Source organism: Haliotis rufescens, unplaced genomic scaffold, assembly GCF_023055435.1.
Source record: "Haliotis rufescens isolate VD_foot unplaced genomic scaffold, xgHalRufe1.0.p SCAF_19, whole genome shotgun sequence".
In the NCBI taxonomy this organism is placed as follows: domain Eukaryota; kingdom Metazoa; phylum Mollusca; class Gastropoda; order Lepetellida; family Haliotidae; genus Haliotis; species Haliotis rufescens.
The window spans coordinates 16,317,709-16,341,277 of NW_025963879.1; the positions used below are offsets into that span (position 1 = coordinate 16,317,709).

Genomic DNA, 23,569 nt, shown 5'->3' on the forward strand with positions numbered 1-23,569 from the left:
TGTGTATTGTATGTGTGAGTGTTTGTGTAGTGTGTGAGTGGTGTGTAGTTTGTGTGGTGTAGTGTATGTGTGTGTCTATATGTTGTGTGTTGTGTTGTGTATGTGTGAGCTTGTGTGTGGGAGGTAGGTTGTGTGTTTGTGTATTGTATGTGTGAGCGTTTGTGTAGTGTGTTTGTGAGGTGTGCGTGCGGGTAACGCCATGCAGGCTGCAATCTTATAAGGAGAGACCCCCACAATTCATTTGTTCCGTAAAATCTGAGGCCAGGGGATTTTTCCAGTATTTTTCCAATGGTCGTTACCACATCAACCTCACCTTCACAATAGAGTTAAATACAGTTGTCAGATTAGAATGGGTTTCCGCGTACGCAACGTCGCTTCTCCAGTACAGTAAACTACGGTTACAACGAACACGCTTATAACGAACTAACGGATATAACGAACTAACTTTATAGTCCCGACTATTTGCTGTAGCTATACTGTATATATGCTTATAACGAGTTACGGTTATAACGAACTAAAATTAGTAGTCCGTTTGAGTTCGTTATAACCGTAGTTTACTGTAGTTCATAATGTGCTGTAACAGGTGAGGTGATTGGGTGAGTCGCTATGATTATATATCAGTAAACAATTCATCAGCAGAATTTGAAACGTACAGCTCGATGACGGGTTGTTAGTAAAGGAGATTTATTATGACACTTAACCTTAAACCTGAGACTCAAGTCGAACACAATACACTGAGCTTCACTGCAGCATTCTGAGCCGGTGTATCTAGGTCAATGTTGCCTTGACTTTGGAATGATAACAATTGGCTAGTTTCGTCAGGCGAGGGTCACCTTCTGGCTACATACATGTATCTACGGGTATGATATCCGTGTTGAGACGCGTCACAAGCAGTTCATCCTTGTTTGTGACTCGGCGTTATATTTATACTTCTTTTGTGACCGGATTTTCCAAGATGGCGGCCCCAAGCCCGCGCTACACACTTTACATGTCGGGGACATCATACTACGCCCAGAAGGTGAGTCCCACACACAGGTGTGTTCGTCTGAAAGGCGTCAAGTACTGAGTATTTTTAGTCTTCAAAGTTTACTGGCCAGGAGGGCTTGCAATTGTTAACAAAAACTGCTGCACCCCGACTCCCTCGTCATGATATACAGGCCCTACTTTATGGCTACAACCTACATAGTTTGTGGGGCGACTAAAGGGATCTGGTGGTCAGGCTCGCTGACTTGGTTGATGCATGTCATCGTATCTCAATTGCGTAGTTCGATGCTCATGATGTCAATCACTGGATGTCTGGTCCAGACTCGTTTATTTACATACCGCCGTCATATAGCTGGAATATTGCTGAGTGCGGCGTTAAACAAACAAACAAACATAGTTTGTGTTAACCTTAATGCATTTTGTGTCTTTTGAGACCATCGTGGTAAACAACGACGAAGCTGATTGGCTGCTTGGTACAATACGTTTGTCTGACGTTTGTGGTGGTTCTTAGACTTTCACACGCATTGGTAGTGACGCATAAACATGTATATAAGTCAATCAGCGTACAGGAAAAAACTGCTTACTGCCAGGTTTCAAATAAATTATGAAATAAAAACAAAATGGCAACTGTCTTCGACATTAAATGACACCTGAAAGTGACTTGATGATTCGTAGAACAATGTTTTGACTAGAATTTTCAGATGGACATTCGGGCCAGCATGAAAAGCAGGCAGCTATTTAACACTTGTCCAATACACTTCGTGTGTGACTGGGTGGCTGTCTCCGACAGCATCACGACAACTGTTTTGTTGTGTGATTGGTGTAGCACAAGGCTTGATAGTCGTGCGGTGACACGCTCACTCAGAGAGCTAGGCGATGGTAGTATTTCATACAGTCATTAACACCTGGTATTTTACTATCCGTTGGGTTGAGGTTCGGGGAGGGGGTATCTTTGAAAAGCCCACAAGACCGTGCATTGGTAAGCGCGGCGTAGAACCAGTCAAATATCTTCAGGTCAATAAAACATGGATTCCAAGTCACAACAAAGGTGGGGGCACGTGTTGACAAAGTCGATTGAAAGGGAGCGACCATTGCAAACCCATTTTTTTAAAACATTTTTTCATGTAAAACTATGAGGCTGAATTATTAAAAGAAAAACACCTTGCAACAATGTAATTTTATTGGCAAGCAATTTCTTTCTTTTTTTGAAGTTCTGAAGCATAATAATTTTATTCGAAATTATCTGGGACAATATATGTTTTCCCATAAAATCCAGCAAACATCTCCCCAAGAATATCAAAGGGCGTCACTTGCCAGGGTTCGAATCGCAGAGCGTAAATACCGAGCGTCAGATGAACCCTGTGCGAACTTAAAAGATTCGTAGCGGGGGTCCCTGAGCCAATCAGATATCAGCTGTCTAATCGTGATCTCGGTTTCATTTCTTTATCACGTATATACGAAAATAGATGAGCCACCCGGAATATAAATTTACAACTTGCGGTCAAACGTGTTTTCTTAAAAGAAATCAGGTGAGCGAAAATACCGAGTTTTCTTACACAAGTGAAATCAAATACGACGCAAATTCTGATAAGACACAGTGTCATACCATGTATCTGCATCTCTTGCATCAGGTTATGATGGCACTGTTCGAGAAAAATGAACCATTTGTGGAAAAGTTAGTGAACCAACGTATAGACGACAACTACGAAAGCTGGTACATGAAGCTAAACCCGCTGGGGAAGGTTCCAATTATGGAGGACAGAGGGAAGATCATCCCCGAATCTGACGACATCATCGACTACCTTGACAAGGAATTGCCTCAAGGTTGGTAAATTAACATCTAACACTGTAGTTTGTCCCTGTATCAGGACGTCATTTAACGTCATCCAATGCTATAGTTTTTCCCTGGATTAAGGACGTCATTTAACGTCATCTAACGCTGTAGTTTTTCCCTGGATCAAGGACGTCCTTTAACATCATCTAAGGCTACAGTTTGTCCCTGGATCAAGGACGTCCTTTAACATCATCCAAGGCTATAGTTTTTCCCTGGATCAAGGACGTCCTTTAACGTCATCTAACGCTACAGTTTTTTCCGTGAATCAAGGACGCAATTTAACGTCATCTAACGCTATAGCTTTTCCCTGAATCAAGGACGTCCTTTAACGTCATCTAACGCTATAGCTTTTCCGTGAATCAAGGACGTCTTTTAAAATCATCTAACGCTATAGTTTGTCCCTGGATCTAGGACGTCCTTTAACGTCATCTAACGCTATAGTTTTTCCCTGAATCAAGGACGTCCTTTAACGTCATCTAACGCTACAGTTTTTTCCGTGAATCAAGGACGCCATTTAACGTCATCTAACGCTATAGCTTTTCCCTGAATCAAGGACGTCATTTAACGTCATCTAACGCTATAGCTTTTCCGTGAATCAAGGACGTCTTTTAACATCATCTAACGCTATAGTTTGTCCCTGGATCTAGGACGTCCTTTAACGTCATCTAACGCTGTAGTTTTTCCCTGAATCAAGGACGTCCTTTAACGTCATCTAACGCTATAGTTTGTCCCTGGATCTAGGACGTCCTTTAACGTCATCTATCGCTATGATATGTGGTTGGATCAAGGACGTCCTTAAACAATTAAGTCAGCAGCTCGACTAACCGATTCCGTCAGTCGCCTCTTACCACAAACATTTGTCACTAAAGACCAAGGCTAACCAAGGGGCGTACTTCACTCTATCTGTTTGACGTTACTAGAAATGACACCCCTGTTCCTACTAAACCAAGGCCGAAATATGTGTCAAACACTCAATGTTGTGAAAGACGTATTGCTGAGTAGTATCTGGATCGATTCCTGATGCGACTCCAATGTTTGAAACCAGCTTGTTATGACCGCCGCGTCGTTAAGCCGACGTAACTATTCCTCCCTCTTCCCTGTCTAGCACCGCGCCTTGTACCTGATCCGTCGTCAGACCTCGGCCGTGAGGTGGCGCACTTCAGGAAGCTGCTGGACGTCAGCGTGGGCATCATCGTCCACGGCCTCGCCTACAACCCCAACCTCTCCCCTGACTACACCGCCGTGAAGACACGGGGAGGTGAGCCCACCTCATAACGTCAAGGTCAACGATACTAGATATGTTTTAGGGATTCCTTGAATACCAAACCAAGACACAATGAAGTGTTTTTGAGTTTTGGGCCGTTTCAGCCTAATATGCAGTTGATTCCCTTTGCTATAAAACTTTTTTATACTAAGGGATGGTTCTGTTTACTATATCGTATTAGGGGCGGTCGGGTAGCCCAGTGGGTAAAGCGTTCGCTCGTCACGCCGAAGACCCGGGTTCCATTCCCGACATGGGTTCAATGTGTGAAGCCCATTTCTGGTGTCCCCCGCCGTGATATTGCTGATTTTGAGTTTGGGGCCGTTTTAGCCTAACATGCAGTTGATTCCCTTTGCTATCAAACCTTTTTATTCTAAGGGATGGTTCTGTTTACTATATCGTATTTGTAGGTTGGATGTTATTATATTTGTTGTTCCCACTTGTTCGGTACTGTTGAACAACACTGTTTGGTTGGAATAATGCAGGGGATCCTTGTACATGAGATCACACTCCTGACTCATTGGTTGGTTTTGGACGGTATTATTTCATGGTATCAAAGCAGTTCTAAATGCACATAATAAACATCACTTTTTTTTCCAAATAATTTGATAAAAACAATTTTGTTTGAATTATTTATATTTTAAACTTTTACCATAGGTCGAAGTTGACAGTTCAGATTGCGTAAATTGCCATTACTGGTGTTCGCTTTCCGGTTATTTGAAACAAACATTAACACTACTGATTCACATGCTGTACAACACCCCCCAAATATCACAAACATGGCCACATGTGACAGTGTTGTGTGCGTATTACCAGGGTCCTCTAAGTTCGATCCTCTACCAATCTTATACAGTTAACTACGTTTATAACGAACACTCTTAAAACGAACAGACGGATATAACGAACTGGTTTTTTTTGTCCTGGACATTTGCTCTATAGATTCTGTATATATGCTTACAACGAACTACGGTTATAACGAACTAAAACTTGCGGTCCCTTTGAGTTCGTTATAACCGTAGTTTACTGTACAAGGGAATAGAACGAGCCGATTGGTGCTGTGGTGTATTTCAGTTCACGAGTCATACTCAGATGCGGTACATTTTATTATATTTTTTACTGTTTGTGTTCAAATTTATTTACATAATGCATACATACACAATGAACAGCGGGGAGACAGGTCATGTATGCATGATCGCGAAGTATGAACGTTTCATGGTGAATCTCTTTATCAAATGTCTCATCCTCTCACAGTCGTTTACTGTTCGATTTGCAGTGATTCGGTCTTGGCATTATTAATAGTCAGAAACCTATGATTGTGGGTTCGAATCCCGGTTCGACCCGATTATGTTTCTAGGTTTGTCAGCACCATACCCGTGCTCGTGGGTTTCACCGAAGTGGTAAACGTCTGAGACCTGCATCACTTCGGGCTTTCCTTCCACATTAAGCTGACACGCCGTGATATAACTAGAATACTGTTAAAAGCGGCGTAAAACCCAACTCACCCACTCACTCACTCACTCCCACAGTCGTTTACTGTTGGATTTGCAGTGATTCAGTCTTGGCATTATTAATAGTCGCACCACGTTGCTAGTTGTTTACCTTTAACCTTGACGTTTATTCCTTCGACCCCAGAGCTGGATGAGATGTTTGCTGGTAAAATCGCAAAGCTTGAGAAACTCGCCACTGAACACCCCGACCTGAGAGACGCCTACCTCGCTAAGATACCGCCATTACAGAAGAGGAAGGAAATGTGCAGTAACCCGGAAGTTGTTCAAAGGTCACTTGATGACCTTCAGACGACCTTGGATGAAGTCGAGGCCAAATTGGTGAAAGGTAGAATAACATCTTAGGAAGCGTTCTGTTGTAATATGCGTAAAAGAAAAAAGTCCACCTTGAGTAATCCATCTTATCTAAAGTTGTCAAAATCATTCTAGATTTAAGTTGGGTTAATTTCTTAATTTATTCTCTGAGTCTGGGAGACAGACTAGAAGGCCCTATACTTGAGACACAACCTTGTTCGGATATGGTGTTCAATTTTCCAGGGTTTTTTCGTTTAGAGTTATCTGCCCCTGATGACACGTGACTGCGGGCATGACCCCACTAAAACAGAGCTGTCAGATTGCCGAGCCCAGATCGCTTGTGACAATGATAACTCTAGATCTTCAACATTCGTCCCGAAATATGCCATTTCATATAATAAACGTGTATATGTATGTAGCGGCCATAAAATTTCCGAGTCCCGTGATGGGATTCGAACCACGGACCTTCTGAGCAGAGGTCGGACGCCTTGTCCACATGACCAAAGAGGTTAACCCCGTCAGCAATCTGACAAGGTAAGAATGTCATCTGTGGGATGACTCCACGCCCTGCTACATGTATCGTCACGTATCTACTAACAGGTGAGGTGAGGTGAAATGGGGTTTAACGTCGCGTCCATGATTATTGCACTTATATAGCGACGTGCATATACGTGTGTGTGTGTGTGTGTGTGTGTGTGTGTGTGTGTGTGTGTGTGTGTGTCTGCTTGTACTAGTCCAGACTGATGTCGATTTATAGTGCTAGCACACTGAGATACCAAGCCGCAGTTAAACATCAATACCCGGTATCAGACACAGTATACTGACTCCGAGCCGACCAGTCCTTGTTTTAGCCCCTTAATCCCGAGCGCCAGACAGGGTAACAACAAGTACCATCTTTTAACGTCTTTTGGTATGGCGTGGTTGGGGATCGAACCCCGGACCTTCCGCTCCCCGTATCTACTAACAGTTTCCCTGCCCATCTGCATGTAAAGTATCATCTGTTCTCTGAGGCTGGTACCCAGCCCCACCGCACCCTCGCACCACCCCCATCGCACCCTCGCCCCACCCCCACCAACACCCCACCCCCATGGCAGTGGCGCCGTATATCCACTGACCAGTGCACACTCACATTCCTATGTGAGATGACTAGGAAGTGACCATTCATGGACCCACCGGCAAATTCCGTATCTGGGGGACGCGCCAAGGCCGACGCCGAACTCTCAGTTCTGTCTAAAGAGGCGCGCTGGACTAACGTCTTGCCTCTGAAATGAACATATCTTACAGACAAAACAGTTGTTAAATTATCTTAATAAAAATATAATAAAAAGGAGCCCTGAGACCCTCTTCATTTTCCTGATACTGCAGTAATCTAGACTTGCCAAACATTATAGACTTGCATGGGCTGTATTGGATATATTTGTATAATTTGTATAAGGGTCTGTATGACAGACTAGGGACTTATATACCCCTTTTATTTCGGCCACTGTAACATAAAGTTACGATATTATTAGCCCTGCTTCACTCACCAACTCACTCGCGAATAGTTTCTTATACAGATCATAAAACATAAGCATCCGAAAACACCCAAGCAAGTCTACAAAACTTGGGAAAGTCTACCTTCATCAGTTTCTCTGTGTTCCTTTCCAGTACAAAACAAATTTTAAGTATTTCGATTTCATATACTAACATTTCGTCGTGTACGTGAACGAAAGTCTTTGTTCAATGTCCCTCCCTTCGTGTGCAGGTTCCCCCGGTGAGACGTGGTTGCTGTGCAGCGACTTGACCGTGGCGGATATTTCCCTGGCAGTGCTGCTCCGACGTCTGGCACTGAGTGGTCTGGCCTCCGTCTATTTCTCCCCCACCCTGAGGCCGGCACTACACAAGTACTGGCTCCGCCTACAGACTCTCCCAGCATACAGTCGGCTGGGGGACATCGCTGTCAAGTACGGCGTCCAGGCGTAGTTACATCATTACATGTACTACCGACACATCAGACACCATGGGTGTGGACACGTGTATCAGGACATTGACCAGACTAAGATCTCATTACGTAGTCAGGAAGATACAGTCCCAGTAACCTTATCCGGATTTACAAATCATTGTTACGAAGTAATGTTCTTTTGTGTACGTGTCTGTGTGTGCGTACATAAGCGTGCTTTAGTTCGCATCAAGTCGGGTCTAACGGGATTAACGCCAAGTGTATAGCGCGTTATTATATACGAGATAAGATAGCTCACTGCCTTCTCTGGACACCCACTTACGGCTACCATCGGATTGGGCGGAATCACTTCCTCTTAAGTGCGAGGCAAAAAAAAGTACACACGAAGTCTTGAAAATTGGATTTGAACAAACAATTACAAACGTTTATTAAAACTTTACTGGGCTGAAAACAGCCGACGAAACACTGCAGCATGCAATCTTGAGGTGCACATCACAACGGGTTATTTGGTCTGCAGCCAGATATTGACAGTGACATTTCACAATTATCGGGGTAGTAAAAAAGTACATATCAAGACTGACACATATTGTATGAGGTGATAAAACTACAAATGTATATTGACTCTGTTTTATGTTCTGAAAGGGGATTGTAAAATTCGGTTTATTGGCGGTTTGTAGCAGACGTATTGTTTTTACTTAACCTACTAACATTAAATGGTTTAGTTGGAACTCTGAAGTCCTTCCCCTTCATGATAAAATGAGAACAAATTTAAGATTGTGACCCTGCGAATATCGTGCTCCATAAGTGTATGGTGAGAAAGTATATCGTATGCCGTGGACAGTTTCCAGATATGAGGATTGACATCTTGAAGTGAGTCTGTATTTTATCAGTTGAAGCATCGTAGACTACAATAAAGTTGCCAGTAATTTATGTTGTGTTTTATCTTGAAGCAGAAATACAGCCGGGATATATTCCATGGCGCAGGATAACAGCTCGAGACGAGCTCGAGAATCAGAAACACCCTGCAGTGGTAATGTTTAACAAACTTAGCTTCTTGGTTGGTGAGTGTGCGAGCGTGCGTGCGTGCGTGCGTGCGTGCGAGTAACGCCAGTCGGGGTAACAACAAATACCATCTTTATAACGAGGGCCCCACAATTATATTTTGTTTCCAAACCATGTGAGGCAAAATGATTATTTCCAGTATTTTCAAATGGTCGTTCCAACGGCAACCTCACCTGCACAATAGAGTTAAATGCAATTGCTACTAGATTAGAATGAGCTTTCCAAGTACGCTTCTTAGTCGATGATGTGCAGGTTGGGTATATTGAGTGAGTGAGTGGCTATGGTTATACACCGAATATACACTTGATATACATCGGTTATACACTTGATATACACTGGTTATACACTTGATATACACTGGTTATACACTTGATATACACTGGTTATACACTTGATAGACACTGGTTATACACTTGATATACACCGGTTATACACTTGATATACACCAGTTATACACTTAGTATACACTGGTTATACACTTGATATACACTGGTTATACACTTGATATACACCGGTTATACACTTGATATACACCGGTTATACACTTGATAGACACCGGTTATACACGTGATATACACCGGTTATACACTTGATATACACCGGTTATACACTTGATATACACCGGTTAAACACTTGATATACACCAGTTATACACTTGATATACACCGGTTATACACTTGATATACATCGGTTATACACTTGATATACACCGGTTATACACTTGATATACACCACTTTTAACACTGTATGAACACAGTCTTAAAAATTACAGCTCCATGATGTATTGTTAGTGTCAACGTGTATGTTGACGGGAAAATTAGCTCAGATTGAAGACGAAGAATACGTTGAGTCCAAACTTCTTTAGTCGGCAATAAAACAAACAAATACAATTACTAATAGAAATATGCCGAGCGGAGATTCCATCTCAACAAGTACAAGTGAAGTCCAGCAAGCAGGCGTATCCTACTCGCGGCTGTACATACAGGTGCTGTCGGAATACCAGACTAGCTAACAGTTGTTGTTGTTGTTGTTGTTGTTGTTGTTGCATTAAGTGTTTAAGAGATCGCCTTCTGCCAAGGCAATTTCTGCTGACCTGTCCCTCTTTGGGACTCCTGTGTGTGAGTAGGGTACACATATCTATTGTGAGTTTGGTGTTCACATAATTTCTGTTTTTGTTTTGATATGATTTCTATTTTCTTATATTGATATGATTTCATTTCAATTCTTGGCTGCTCTGTTTATATACGTTCGAGTACCTGTCCATCTCTCAGAAATAGAGTTAGTTTAGCCTTCGCTATTGCATCTCTTGGCTTTAGGAGATCTATGACAGATAGCGGATCCAACTGCAATTCTTGTTTTAACCTAGTCCGGGCTGGGGCATGGTCTTGACATTCTAGTAACACGTGATCAATGGTTTCAGCCTGATTGCAAGATGAACAAACCTTGTCATAGTGCTTTTTGTGACCAAGTCAGAGGCGTGAGATAGCAATTTCAATTTTCCTTTCATTTGAGTATGAGTTTGGCTTTTGTTGGACCTTGGGTATAGCCATCTGCCGATCTTACTTGCGTCCCATTGGGCTTGCCATCTTTCTGCTATGGAGGCTTTGATTTTGATTTTTATCTCTAGTTTACTAAAGGGAATGGGCTGTATATCCGCTTTGTCTAGAGCTAGCTTCGCCAGTGAGTCTGCTTTTTCATTTCCATGAATATCTATGTGAGAGGGGATCCAACACAGCTCCACCTGTTGCCCTTGGTCCGATAGTTTTGTATATATCGTATAGAATATTGTTGACTGTGTTTGGCCTGGAGTTTGAGTTTCTGCCACTGATGGCCTGAAGTGCACTTAGCGAGTCTGATAGGACGACTGCCTTTGCTTCCGGAAGTTCCGGAATGAGTTTGAGTGCATGATGAATTACCTCCAATTCAGCCGTGATTACTGACTGACCATCGGGCAAGCGAACTGAATGTGCTTGGGGTTTGGAGCTGTGGATATGGATCCCGTAACCAGCACTGTTGTTGATAGGATTCTTGGATCCATCAGTGTATATATGGGCCCAACTGTCCCAGGTAGTTTGAATTTTAGTGAAAGCTACTGATCGTAGTAGGGTTGGGTTTTCTTTTTAAGTGACTTCTGATGTTAAAGCAGTGTCAACTTTGGGAGTTTTTAAAGTCCAGGGAGGGTGTAACCCTTTGTAGTGACTTTCTGGAGGCTGAATGTCATCACAATTGTGACTTCGAATGAGTTCACGTACTTATATCCCAGATGGCTTTAGTGAGGGATTTTTTCGAGCTAGGGCTTCATCTCGAGCTAACAGTAAAGATATAAGCATATATATACACTATTGGACAACAATAGACAGACAAAGAGACAATGGCGTTGCCCTGGACATTAATTGGACTTATGGATGTGATTACTGACACGGCCAAGAGAAAAATGGAGTAAGACTATAAATGTCATAATGTGAAATGCCGTGTTAGACAATGGTTCAACTGACCGCTGTTACGCATGGATTACATCATGTTAAATAGTCCAGATTTCCTAAACGTTATGTACTCAACACTGTACAAAAGGAAAGTTGTTCAGAAGTTACAATTCTTTAACATTGCGTTGTCCAGAGTGCTGTTAAATCACTCTGTGACATTAGTAATGGAGATTTATCATGACAATTAAAACCTTAATCTTATTCCGCACACGTAAGACACTCAAAGTCGCATAATATCCTTGGTGACTGAACTTTACTGCAACATTCTGAGCCGGCGGTTCCAGGTCATGTTGCCTTGACCTTGGAATGATAACAATTGGCTAGTTTCATCAGGCGAGGGGCCACCTTCTGGCTACATACATGTATCTACGGGTATGATATCAGTGTTGAGACGCGTGACAAGCAGTTCGTCCTTGCTTGTGACACGACGTTATATACCGTATTCGACGTAATAAGCGGCCCGTTCTAATAAGCGCCCACGGCGATATTTGCTGATATATTGGCTAGTGAACAAGCCCAATTTGCATCCCTTCCGATTGATCAATGTACACAAGACTTATTTATTCGGTATAATACGCACACGTGTGTTATATGCACCCTTATTTATGGGCAATTAAAATCTGGAAAAATATATCTGTCGTACATAAACATTTCAGGCTGTCAGCATAAACAACGAAATTTATCTTTCAACTATGTTTTTTTCACCAAAATAATATTCTAATAAGAGCCCCCTATTTCTAATATTGAGAGCGCCCCGGGCACTTATTACGTCGAATACGGTACTTCTATTAAGACCGGATTTTCCAAGATGGCGGCCCCAAGCCCTCGCTACACACTTTACATGTCGGGGACATCATACTACGCCCAGAAGGTGAGTTCTGAAAGGCGTCCAGTACTGAGTATTAATCGTCTTCAAAGTTTACTGGCCAGGAGGGCATGTTAACAAAAACTGCTGCACCCCGAAGCCCTCGTCATAATATACAGGCCCTACTTTATGGCTACAACCTACATAGTTTGTGGGGCGACAATGGTTGTCGTAAGAGGCGACTAACGGGATCTGGTGGTCAGGCTCACTGACTTGGTTGATGCATGTCATCGTATCTCAATTGCGAGTGCGGCGTTAAACAAACAAACAAACATAGTTTGTGTTAACGTTAATTCATTTTGTGTCTTCATTATACATTATAGCTGCAACCTACATAATTTGTGAGGCGACTATGGTTGTCGTAAGAGGCGACTAAAGGGGTCGGATGGTCAGGCTCGCTGACTTAGTTCATGATTGTCATTATACCCCAATTGCATAGATCGATGCTCATGATGTCAATAGCAGGATTGTCTGGTCCAGGCTGAAGTATTACTGAGTGCTGCGTTAAACAACTAACAAACAAACATGGTTTTATTAACATCAATTATTTTGTGTGACATTTTATCATCGTGGTAGACAACGGCGAGCTGATTGGCTGCTTGGTTAAATACTTTTCTCTGACGTTTGTGGTGGTTCTTAGACTTTCACACGCATCGCTCATAACGCATGTACATGTATATCAGTCAATCAGTATACAGCAAAAACCCAGCTCACTGATGGGTTTCCAATACACAATGAAATGAAAACAAAATACTACAGACTGAGACATTAAATGACGCCTTAACTGACTTAATGATTCGTAGAATAATGTATTGGCTAGAATTTTCAACTAGACAGTTGGGCCAGCTTTACGGAAATGTTGCTTGCCCGAATTAAAAGTTACTGTCATTTGGCTCGCGGGCAGGCAGTTATTTCGAACACTGGTCCATCAACAGCATCACGACGCTGATGTATTGAATGATTGGTGCAGCATGCGGCTTGATAGTTGACGATGTCGCCGAGGTACGATGACACACCCACTCAGCAAGCGAGGCGATAACAGTAATCCATACAGTCATTAACACTTATTACTATCCAGTGGAACGAATGTCGGGGAGGAGGTATCTTTGAAAACCTGTGGATATCTCTCCGCGTGCAGACGTTTCCATAGTAGGTCGCGTCAGATGAACCCTGTGCGAACTTTGACCGTTCAAATCTAAATAAAAGATTCGTAGCGAGGGCCCCTGAGCCAATCAGATATCAGCTGTCTAATCTTGATGTCGACTTAATTTTTTTATCACTTAGACACAAAATTGGATGATTCATCCGGAATATAAATTGACTTTCGGTCAAACGTTTTTTTCTTAAATGAAATCAGGTGAGCGAAAATACCGAGTTTTCTTATACAAGTTCACCCAACTACGACGCAAATTCTGATAAGTCACACTGTCATACCATGTATCTGCATCTCTTGCATCAGGTTATGATGGCACTGTTCGAGAAAAAAGAACCATTTGTAGAAAAGTTGGTTAACCAAAGCATAGACGACAACTACGAAAGCTGGTACATGAAGCTAAACCCGCTGGGGAAGGTTCCAGTTATGGAGGACAGAGGGAAGATCATCCCCGAATCTGACGACATCATCGACTACCTTGACAAGGAATTGCCCCAAGGTTGGTAAATTAACATCTAATGCTGTAGTATATCTACTATCTAACGCTATAGCTTTCCCTGGATCAAGAACGTCCTTTAATGTCATCTAACGCTATAGTTTTTCCCTGGATCTAGGACGTCCTTTTACGTCATCTAACGCTATAGTTTTTCCCTGGATCAAGGACGTCCTTTAACGTCATCTAACGCTATAGTTTTTTCCCTGGATCAAGGACGTCCTTTAACGTCATCTAACGCTATAGTTTTTCCCTGGATAAAGGGCGTCCTTTAACGTCATCTAACGCTATAGTTTGTCGCTGGATCAAGGACGTCCTTTAACGTCATCTAACGCTATAGTTTGTCCCTGGATAAAGGACGTCCTTTAACGTCATCTAACGCTATAGTTTTTCCCTGGATCTAGGACGTCCTTTAATGTCATCTAACGCTATAGTTTTTCCCTGGATCAAGGACGTCCTTTAACGTCATCTAACGCTATAGTTTTTTCCCTGGATCAAGGACGTCCTTTAACGTCATCTAACGCTATTGTTTGTCCCTGGATCACAGACGTCCTTTAACGTCATCTAACGCTATAGTTTGTCCCTGGATCACAGACGTCCTTTAACGTCCGCTAACGCCATAGTTTGTCCCGGGATCGAGGAGGTTCTTTACCGGCATCTATGCTATAGTTTGCCTCTCGTTTGTGATGTGACGTTATAAGCCAAGGCAGGAGACCCTCGTTTGTTTGAATGTTGTTTTAATTATATGAAAATCGCACTAAAATCAGATCGTTTTCTCCAATATCGTATCGGAGTAAAATATCTAATTTAATTAAATCGGTCACACCACGACGGCGTGTACATAATCGGGCCATACGAACTAGTGATTGATATCATGACCAACGTCCCACGCCGTCGGGGTACGATGACGCGTAGTCAACCAAGCCACGGATTCTGGACCACTGATCGAATCAACAGACTGATGGGGAATATTCTAACACGTCCCGGCGGGATCCTCATCAAAGAAAAGAATTGACTTTTGTAATGATAAGTTTAATTCAACACCCTCGCACCTAAACATAAGGTTTCTTGGTTATTGCGTCCCTGACAAAACGGCATGAAACCCCACTGATTAACTCAGTAACAGCTTGCTTCATGTTCGTTTGTTTATATGTTTGTTTGTTGTTCAACGCCACACTCAGCAACATTCCAGCTATGTGACAGCGCTCTGTAAATAATCGAGACTGGACCAGACAATCCAGTGATTGACATCATGAGCATCGATCAACACAATTGGGATACGATGATATGCATCAAGTCAGCGAGCTTGACCATCTAATTCCGTTAGTCACCTCTTACCACAGACCTTGTTACTGAAGACCAATTCCAACTGGGGCGTAAAAAACGTATTTCTGAGCAGAATCTGAGTCGATTCCTGGTGTGTATACGATGCGTAAAGCCAGCGAGTTTTGACTGCCGCTTTGATAATTCCTCCCTCTTCCCTGTCTAGCACCACGCCTTGTACCTGATCCGTCCTCAGACCTCGGCCGTGAGGTGGCGCACTTCAGGAAGCTGCTGGACGTCAACGTGATCCTCATCGTCTTCGGCATCGCCTACAACCCCAACCTCTCCCCTGACTACACCGCCGTGAAGACACGGGAAGGTGAGCCCACCTCATAACGTCAAGGTCAACGATACTAGATATGTTTTAGGGATTCATTGAATACCAAACCAAGACACAATGAAGTGTTTTTGAGTTTTGGGCCGTTTCAGCCTAACATGTAGTTGATTCCCTTTGCTATTAAATTTTTTTTATACTAAGGAATGGTTCTGTTTACTATATCGTATTTGTAGGTTGGATATTATTTTTTATATTTGTTGTTCCCACTTGTCCAATTCTGTTGAACAACACTGTTTGGTTTGAATAGAGATCCTTATACATGAGATCACACTCCTGACTCAACTCTGAGTTGGTTGGGGTCGGTATTATTTCATAGTATCTAAGCAGTCCTAAATACACATAACAACACTTTTTGCATAGCCAAATAATTTGAAAAAAAACTATTATTTTTGATTGAATCATTTATATTTGAAACTTTTATCATAGGTCTTCGTTTATAGTCCAGATTGACGAAATTGCTGGTGTTAGCTTTCCGGTTATTTGAAACAAAATTAACAGTAGTGATTCACATACTATACAACACCCCCCTGGCCATATGTGACGGTGTTGCATACGTTTAACCAGGGTCCTCTCAGTTCGATCCTCTACCTATCTTATACAGTAAACTACGTTTATAACGAACACGCTTAAAACGAACTGGTTTTTTTTGTCCTGGCCATTTGCTGTATAGATTCTGTACATATGCTTTTAACGAACTACGGTTATAACGAACTAAAACTAGTGGTCCCTTTGAGTTCGTTATAACCGTAGTTTACTGTACAAGGGAATAGAACGAGCCGATTGGTGCTGTGGTGCATTTCAGTTCACGAGTCATACTCAGAAGCGGTACATTTTATTATATTTGTTACTGTTTGTGTTAACAACTGGGTACATCATGCATACCATCAGCCTTTCATGATGAGTGAGTGAGTGAGTTGGGTTTAACGCCGCTTTTAACAGTAATCCAGTTATATCACGGCGTGTCAGCTTAATGTGGAGGAAAGCCCGAAGTGATGCTGGTCTCAGACGTTTACCACTTCGGTGGAAACGGGTATGGTGCTGACAAACCTAAAAACATAATCGGGGCGAACCGGGATTCGACCCCACAATCATAGGTTTCTGGCGTGCCCAAGAGACGCAACTCTATACAGTGAATCACGGCGCCTTAGACGACTGGCCCATCCGTGCCCCTCAACACCCCCACCCCCACCCACCCCCCCCTTCTTAGTGATTTGGTCTTGGCACAATTACATTCATTTATCAGGTTAATATACGCATATTGCCTTTTATTTACCTTTAACCTTGACGTTTCTTCCTTCGACCTCAGAGCTGGATAAGATGATTGCTGGTAAAATCGCAAAGCTTGAGAAACTCGCCACTGAACACCCCGACCTGAGAGACGCCTACCTCGCTAAGATACCGCTATTACAGAAGAGGAAGGAAACGTGCAGTAACCAGGAAGTTGTTCAAAGGGAACTTGATGACCTTCAGACGGCCTTTGATGAAGTCGAGGCCAAATTGGTGAAAGGTAGAATAACGTCTTAGGAAACGTTCTGTTGTAGTAAACATAAAAGATGGCAAACCCTCCATCTTCAGTGATGATATTTTTTGTGACTTGGGTTGGGGGTGGAAGGTTAGGCGCCACTCTTAAGCGTGCCAGAAACATATGATCGTGGGTTTCACCAAAGTGGCAAACGCATTGAGAATCAGGTCAACTGTCCAAACATAATTAGTCACAGCGGCCTGAAGGTTTCTAAACACCGATGTAAATATCACCATATATTCAAATTGTATCATGCACTACTTAAACCACACTGTAAACAATGTGTTAAGAATGTAAACACATACAAGACATGTTTAGAAATGTGTTTCAATCTTAAACGGCATGCACATTTGATGTGTTCTATCTAAACATGTTCAGGGTCTAAACATGAAATGAGCTAAAGCCTCGTGGTATAAACACCACCGAATCGCAACATCCCCATACCCCAAACATAATCACCATTGCATTGCACCAGGCTATTTTTATACAATGTCAGTGGACTTCATTCTCACAGTGTCTGAGCTGTTGCTCAAGCAGCGGGGGGAAAGTGTTTGTTTATTGTAACATGATACTTTCTGTGACGAGTTCATGGGAGGGGGGTTTCTAGGAGGTTAGAGATGTCATACCAATTATTGGAGGACACATTTAATGCTTCTGTGAGATTCTAAAACATACGCATTTTGGTCTAAGGCTAACAATACGAGTTTCCATTTTGCCCTAACATTTAGGCCTAGAAGTTATTTTATTTAAAAACATATATCTACAAAATATAAAATGAAATACAAATGGAACCCAGAACAAGGATTATTTCTAGACTTGCCAAATCATTCTACACTTGAGTTGGATTCTATTCTTGAATTATACTTTTAGGTCTGAGAGACAGACAAGTCGGTCCTGTTCTCGAGATAGTGTAGTCTGTCTTACAGACCCTGATACAAATATATATCAAATACAGCCCATGCAAGTCTAGATTACTGCAGTATCAGGAAATGAAGAGAGTCTCTGGGCTCCCTTTTATTATATTTTTATTAAGATAATTGAACAACTGTTTCTTTTCTGTACGATATGTTCATTTCAGAGACTAGATGTTAGTCTAGAGATAGTGCTAAATACCAGTTGTGTTATCGACGTAACCCTCGTGCGACAGCAACCTAACTCTGATATGCAATGTGGCAGTTAGGGATGCTTATAACTCTTGAACATTGATCTCACAAAATACCATATCACATCATAAACCTGGATTTGTTTGAACGTATAGCTAACAAAAGCTCCCCCTGCCCATCTTCATGCAAAACAGCATATGTTCCCTGCGACTGGTAACTCCCGCATCCCACACCCCCCCCCCCCCCCCCCCCCCCCCCCAAACTTCACCCACCCACCCATTCCCCTTCCCTCCCCTCCCCGCCCCTCCCCTGGCATTAGTGCTGTACGTCCGCTGACCCGTGCACACTCACATCCCAATGTCGGTTGGCCAGTAACCGACCATCTCGAACAGACTGGCAAATACCGTTTCTAGGGGTCGCGCCAAAGCCGACACAGAAATGTAAGTACTGTCCAAGGGGGCACCGCCAAGGCTGACTTACATGCCCCTTTTATTTCGGCCACTGTAACCTAAAGTTACGATATTATTAGCCCTGCTTCACTCACCAACTCACTCGCGAATAGTTTCTCTTACAGGCCAGAAAACAAAAGCATCCGAAAACACCCAAGCAAGTCTACAAAACTTGGGAAAGTCTTCATTCTCCAGTTTCTCTCGGCTCCTTTCTAGTACAAAACAAATTTTTAGTATTTGGATTTCAGATACTAACATTTAGTTGTGAAAGTGAACAAAAGTCTTTGTTCAATGTTCCTCTCTTCGTGTGCAGGTTCCCCAGGTGAGACGTGGTTGCTGTACGGCGACTTGACCGCGGCGGATATTTCCCTGGCAGTGCTGCTCCGACGTCTGGCACTGAGTGGTCTGGCCTCCGTCTATTTCTCCCCCACCCTGAGGCCGGCACTACACAAGTACTGGCTGCGTCTACAGACTCTCCCAGCATACAGTCGGCTGGGGGACATCGCTGCCAAGTACGGCGTCCAGGCGTAGTTACATCATTACATGTACTACCGACACATCAGACACCATGGGTGTGGACACGTGTATCAGGACATTGACCAGACTGAGGCCCCTTTAGTCAGGAATATATAGTCCCCAGTGATTTAAAATAATCCGGAATGAATACACACCGTAACCTGATATTAATACTGTAAACATCAGCCTAATGTTAACTAGCATACAGTCCCCGAAATAATGTTATGTATAAGGTCAATTATAAATAATTCTATATCGGAACACTGTCTCGTAATTTCAGGACGTGTATCAGGACATAGACCAGACTGGTGCACCTTTAGTCGGGAAGATACAGTTCCCAGTAATTTGAAATAATCCGGATTTACACATCGTGATTACACATCGTGAAGTAATGTCCCCTTGTACGTGTACGTACGCACGCGTACGTGAGTGCGAGTGTGTGTTCGTGCGTACGTACCTGCGTTTGTGGGAGTTCCGGTCTCTAACGGGGTTTCGCCGTCTATGACGCAAGTGTATAGGGCGTTATTATATACGAGATAAGATAGATCACTGCCTTATCTGGACACCCATTAAAGGCTACCATCGGATTGGGCGGAATCACTTCCTCTACACTTCCGGGCAAAATAAACTATACACTTGAAAATTGGATTTGACCAACAATAAGAAATGTTATCAAACGTTACAAGGCTGAAAACAGTCTCTAATCACTGCAAACAGTCGTCCAAAACACAACTATGATACTTGTATCAAATACAGAATCATCGAGTAGCCATTTCGTGTTTGTTTCTGTTTTAGCCACCATCATACGTGGGTGTATACCTTTCCCCGTCAGTTTATGTTGGAGATGCCAGTTCTGCTGCAGCTGTGCCTATAACTAGGCCCGTGAAGATCCGGGTTGGAATAGGTCTTCAGCAACCCATGCTTGCCGTAAAAGGCCACTATGCTTGTCAAAAGAGGCGACTAACGGGATCGGGTGGTCAGGCTCGCTGACTTGGTTGATGCATGTCATCGATACCAATAGCGTGGATCGATGCTCATGATATCAATCAATGGATTGTCTGGTCCAGACTCGATTGTTTACAGACCGCCATATAGCTGGAATATTGCTGAGTGCGGCGTAAAACAACAAACCAAAACTAATCATAAGCGTATATCAGTTGTCAAGGCAACGTGGTAAGTCACATGGAATCTACACTGATGTTGCGTGTCCCATATTGAACCATCCATACGCAAAGCTTAGCAGCAAGATGTATGTTCACTGTCGGTGTCACTGCTGACTCAGCCCTTGGTGTCCACATTTCACAACTTTTGAGTTAAAATCGAGCATGCTCTTTCTTCCAAGAATTCAAAGAGCATGTCATGTGAATAACATCCAAGGCCTCAGTAAAGCTTTTTGAAAGTTTTATGGTAGACATGTGGAGGACATTTCCAAATCTGACGCCTCAGTGACAAAAATGATGTCCGATGCAATTCTTTATTTTTACTTGTTCCAGAGTTGCTGTTTTTCAGGTAAACAATTGACTTGCCTTTGCATGTGTTTTTGACGTATGCCACCAGTGGGAAACCTACCAAACTAGGCATCCGCAGAACAAGAAGGAGTTGACTGTCATGTCGCGATGATAAACAAACAGGGAGTAAATTTACACCTAACAGTGCCAATATAATAATACACGTCTCTAATATTCTGTATTTGCGCTGTATGATGTAAATTCATTCACTGTACTCGCTTCAATAATGGAGTTCGTACCTTGGAAGACCGCCTTGAATCTAGTCCTGCGCCATGACTGTGGAATATATTTATTTTATGGAAAAAACGAACAAACTAGAAACGTATACATAAGCAAGTCCAACTAGCTCTATTCTATGAGCATAGGGACAATTATTATATCAAGAAGGGTATTGCGTAATATAAGATTTCATAGACTAAATGTTTGACTACCTTGAATAATGCGTGTTGTTTGGTTGGTTAGTTTGTTGTTTAACGCCGCACTCCCAAATATTCCAGCTATATGACGGCGGTCTGTAAATAATCGAGTCTGGACCAGACAATCCAGTGATTGACATCATTCGCATCGATCCACGCAATTGGGATACGATGACATGCATCTATCAAGTCAGCGAGCCTGACCACCCGATCCCCTTAGTCCCATTTACGACAAGTATTGCCGCCTCTTATGGCAAGCATGGGTTGCTGAAAACCTATTCACATCCGGATCTTCACGGGTCTTTGGGGCAAGTGATGGGAGTTTTCTGTGAGACTTAATATTTTTTCATGCCATCCTGAAATACAATTTATTTTTTCGTAAGGATGGAGACAAATACAAAACACACAAACAAAGAATAACAAAATAGTACACCCAAATCGGACTACAACGGGAACGCATATATGCCTGTCGAGAAACCTGTGATAAATGATTACGACTGCCTGGGTCTTATCATGAGATACCCAGGTTGTGTTGCCACGGCGAGTTTACGTTTGCCTTGGAGATGGGACTAGGTGCTGCAGTGTGAGTGTTCGTTATGAACACACTGACATAGACATTTCGACGATCAGGTCGTGAACTGTTTGCTACAGACTCGTCGTGTAGAGCCCTCAATTTACAGCAGAGGCAATGTCTGGTCAGAGGTCACCTGGGGCCAACATTAGACTAGGAACTCACAACATATGTCAACGTCTGTGTTCAAGGTTTCATATAGCTATTTACATACCTAATAGATAAGGCCAGTTTCTTGTTTCTCGTGCTATTTATTTGAACGACTCAAAGAAGGGGAGGGTATTTATATATATTCCATGTTCTAATATATATATAGTAGAACATGGATATAACGAACTACAAGGGACCGGAATCAGTTCGTTATATACGTTTTTTGCTCGGAAACGTCTGCCATCTTAGATAAAACAAAACACAATACACATAATTGCAGCATTGACCTGTATTAGTTCAGGAAAATCAAGGATGAATGTATGCTGTTGTGATTTGATTCCCGTTTTCAGTCCAAATTTTAAATACGGTCAACTAATTACAGAAGAACTTTTCAGTTTGAAACATGTCTTTTAACAGTGGTGCTCCTCATATTGGGAGATGATGTAATATTTGATGTTTGTTACCTATCGATTTGAGATACAAAAAAAACACACACAAAAACTATAACGTATAAACTCATTTTAAAAGTTTATATGCAGTGCCAACTCATTGGGGATGGCTTGGGGTCATGTGACCGTGACTCGTGATCCTATTTTTGCCATCTGTATACCGTGCATGTTTGTTGGTTGTTTAACTCTGCACTCAGCAGTATCCAGCTGTATGACGGACGCCTGTAAATAACCATGTCTAGACCAGATATAACCACCCAGTGATTGATATTGTGAGCAGTGACCCACGCTGTCTCTGTACAATGGAATGCCTTCGACCAAGTCACTGAACCTGATCCATTAAACCACCAGCATATGTTGCTAGGGACCATTTCTAACCTGGAATCCCTATGGATTCCCAATTTAGTCGCCTCTCACGAGGTTCTGGGGCCCTGGCGGTACAACTACCTCGGCCATCTAAATAACAGACTGACGGAGTGTTGAGGAGTAGACCCGCGTGTTTAGTACAAGCCCAAACGGGGTGGTAGGGTAGCCTAGTGGTTAAAGCGTTCGTCCGTCAGGCCGAAGGCACGGGTTCGATTCCCCACGTGGGTACAATGTGTGAACACCACGAGTCTTCTTGAAGGTTACGGAAAGGGGCGAGTGGTGACGAATGTAGATGGGCTGTTCGCTTGTCCCGGATTAACACGAGTTGGTCACGAATGGTATGGTGCCTGCTTAGTACCCTATTTCTGACTGTTCGGGTGCTTTTTCTAACCTTATAACTCTCATCATGATATGGATCATCCGGAGGCAAGGGAGTGAACTGACTACAAAAGTCCAGTTCCCACCCTTGCCGAACTAGGCTGGAATTTAGTAGCGCGATCAGTGGCTTATGTCCCTTCTATGACCCTCATATTGACCAATCAGATTTCATCACTTATATCACATGCATTTGCTTCAAGCAAAATGGCGTTGGTCCCACTTAGGCCCTCACCTAAGAACACAGTATACACAGCATGCCTGTGATATGTGTCCTCATGTGTGATAAGGGGCGGTCGGGTAGCCTAGTGGTTAAAGCGTTCGCTCGTCACGCCGAAGACCCGGGTTCGATTCCCGACATGGGTACAATGTGTGAAGCCCATTTCTGGTGTCCCCCGCCGTGATATTGCTGGAATATTGCTAAAAGCGGCGTCAAACCAAACTCACTCACTCACTTGTGTGATAATATCCGCCATCTGTGCATTTTCTTTGTAATATTCAATTTATATACAATGCAATGTATTTCATTCATATCACGGAGTGTCAGCTTTATGTGGGAGACAAGCCTGAAGTGATTCAGGTCTCAGGCGTTTGCCACTTTGATGAAACCT

The 23,569-nt window shown here is 42.8% G+C and overlaps 2 protein-coding genes across 3 annotated transcripts; both read left to right on the plus strand.

Moving 5' to 3' along the window:
* Nucleotides 1–732: 732 nt before the first annotated feature.
* Nucleotides 733–19,895, plus strand: LOC124137594 (ganglioside-induced differentiation-associated protein 1-like). Of its 2 annotated transcripts, XR_007221951.1 has the most exons (6): nt 733–1,018; nt 2,616–2,808; nt 3,924–4,076; nt 5,712–5,912; nt 7,623–7,903; nt 19,202–19,895. XR_007221951.1 is itself a non-coding variant. In XM_046503963.2 (5 exons), the coding sequence occupies exons 1-5, from the start codon at nt 863–865 to the stop codon at nt 7,838–7,840; spliced, it is 921 nt and encodes a 306-aa protein (XP_046359919.2). In that variant the 5' UTR covers nt 733–862; the 3' UTR covers nt 7,841–8,747. The 2 variants fall into 2 exon arrangements, 1 of the variants encoding a protein (XP_046359919.2); XM_046503963.2 differs by lacking the exon at nt 19,202–19,895 and having other exon boundaries at nt 7,623–8,747.
* On the plus strand, nt 12,115–19,895 carry LOC124137593 (ganglioside-induced differentiation-associated protein 1-like). Its single transcript, XM_046503962.2, has 5 exons — nt 12,115–12,233; nt 13,687–13,879; nt 15,363–15,515; nt 16,840–17,040; nt 18,921–19,895. The coding sequence occupies exons 1-5, from the start codon at nt 12,171–12,173 to the stop codon at nt 19,136–19,138; spliced, it is 828 nt and encodes a 275-aa protein (XP_046359918.2). The 5' UTR covers nt 12,115–12,170; the 3' UTR covers nt 19,139–19,895.
* Nucleotides 19,896–23,569: the final 3,674 nt, after the last annotated feature.

Bases quoted from the DNA above. Each gene is read 5' to 3' on its own strand.
- LOC124137594 (XM_046503963.2), top strand. From the start codon at position 863: ATGATATCCGTGTTGAGACGCGTCACAAGCAGTTCATCCTTGTTTGTG. The intron at 1,019-2,615 runs GTGAGTCCCACA...CTCTTGCATCAG, and splicing joins CATCATACTACGCCCAGAAG to GTTATGATGGCACTGTTCGA. The intron at 4,077-5,711 runs GTGAGCCCACCT...CTTCGACCCCAG, and splicing joins CGCCGTGAAGACACGGGGAG to AGCTGGATGAGATGTTTGCT.
- LOC124137593 (XM_046503962.2), top strand. From the start codon at position 12,171: ATGGCGGCCCCAAGCCCTCGCTACACACTTTACATGTCGGGGACATCA. The intron at 15,516-16,839 runs GTGAGCCCACCT...CTTCGACCTCAG, and splicing joins CGCCGTGAAGACACGGGAAG to AGCTGGATAAGATGATTGCT. The intron at 17,041-18,920 runs GTAGAATAACGT...CTTCGTGTGCAG, and splicing joins CGAGGCCAAATTGGTGAAAG to GTTCCCCAGGTGAGACGTGG.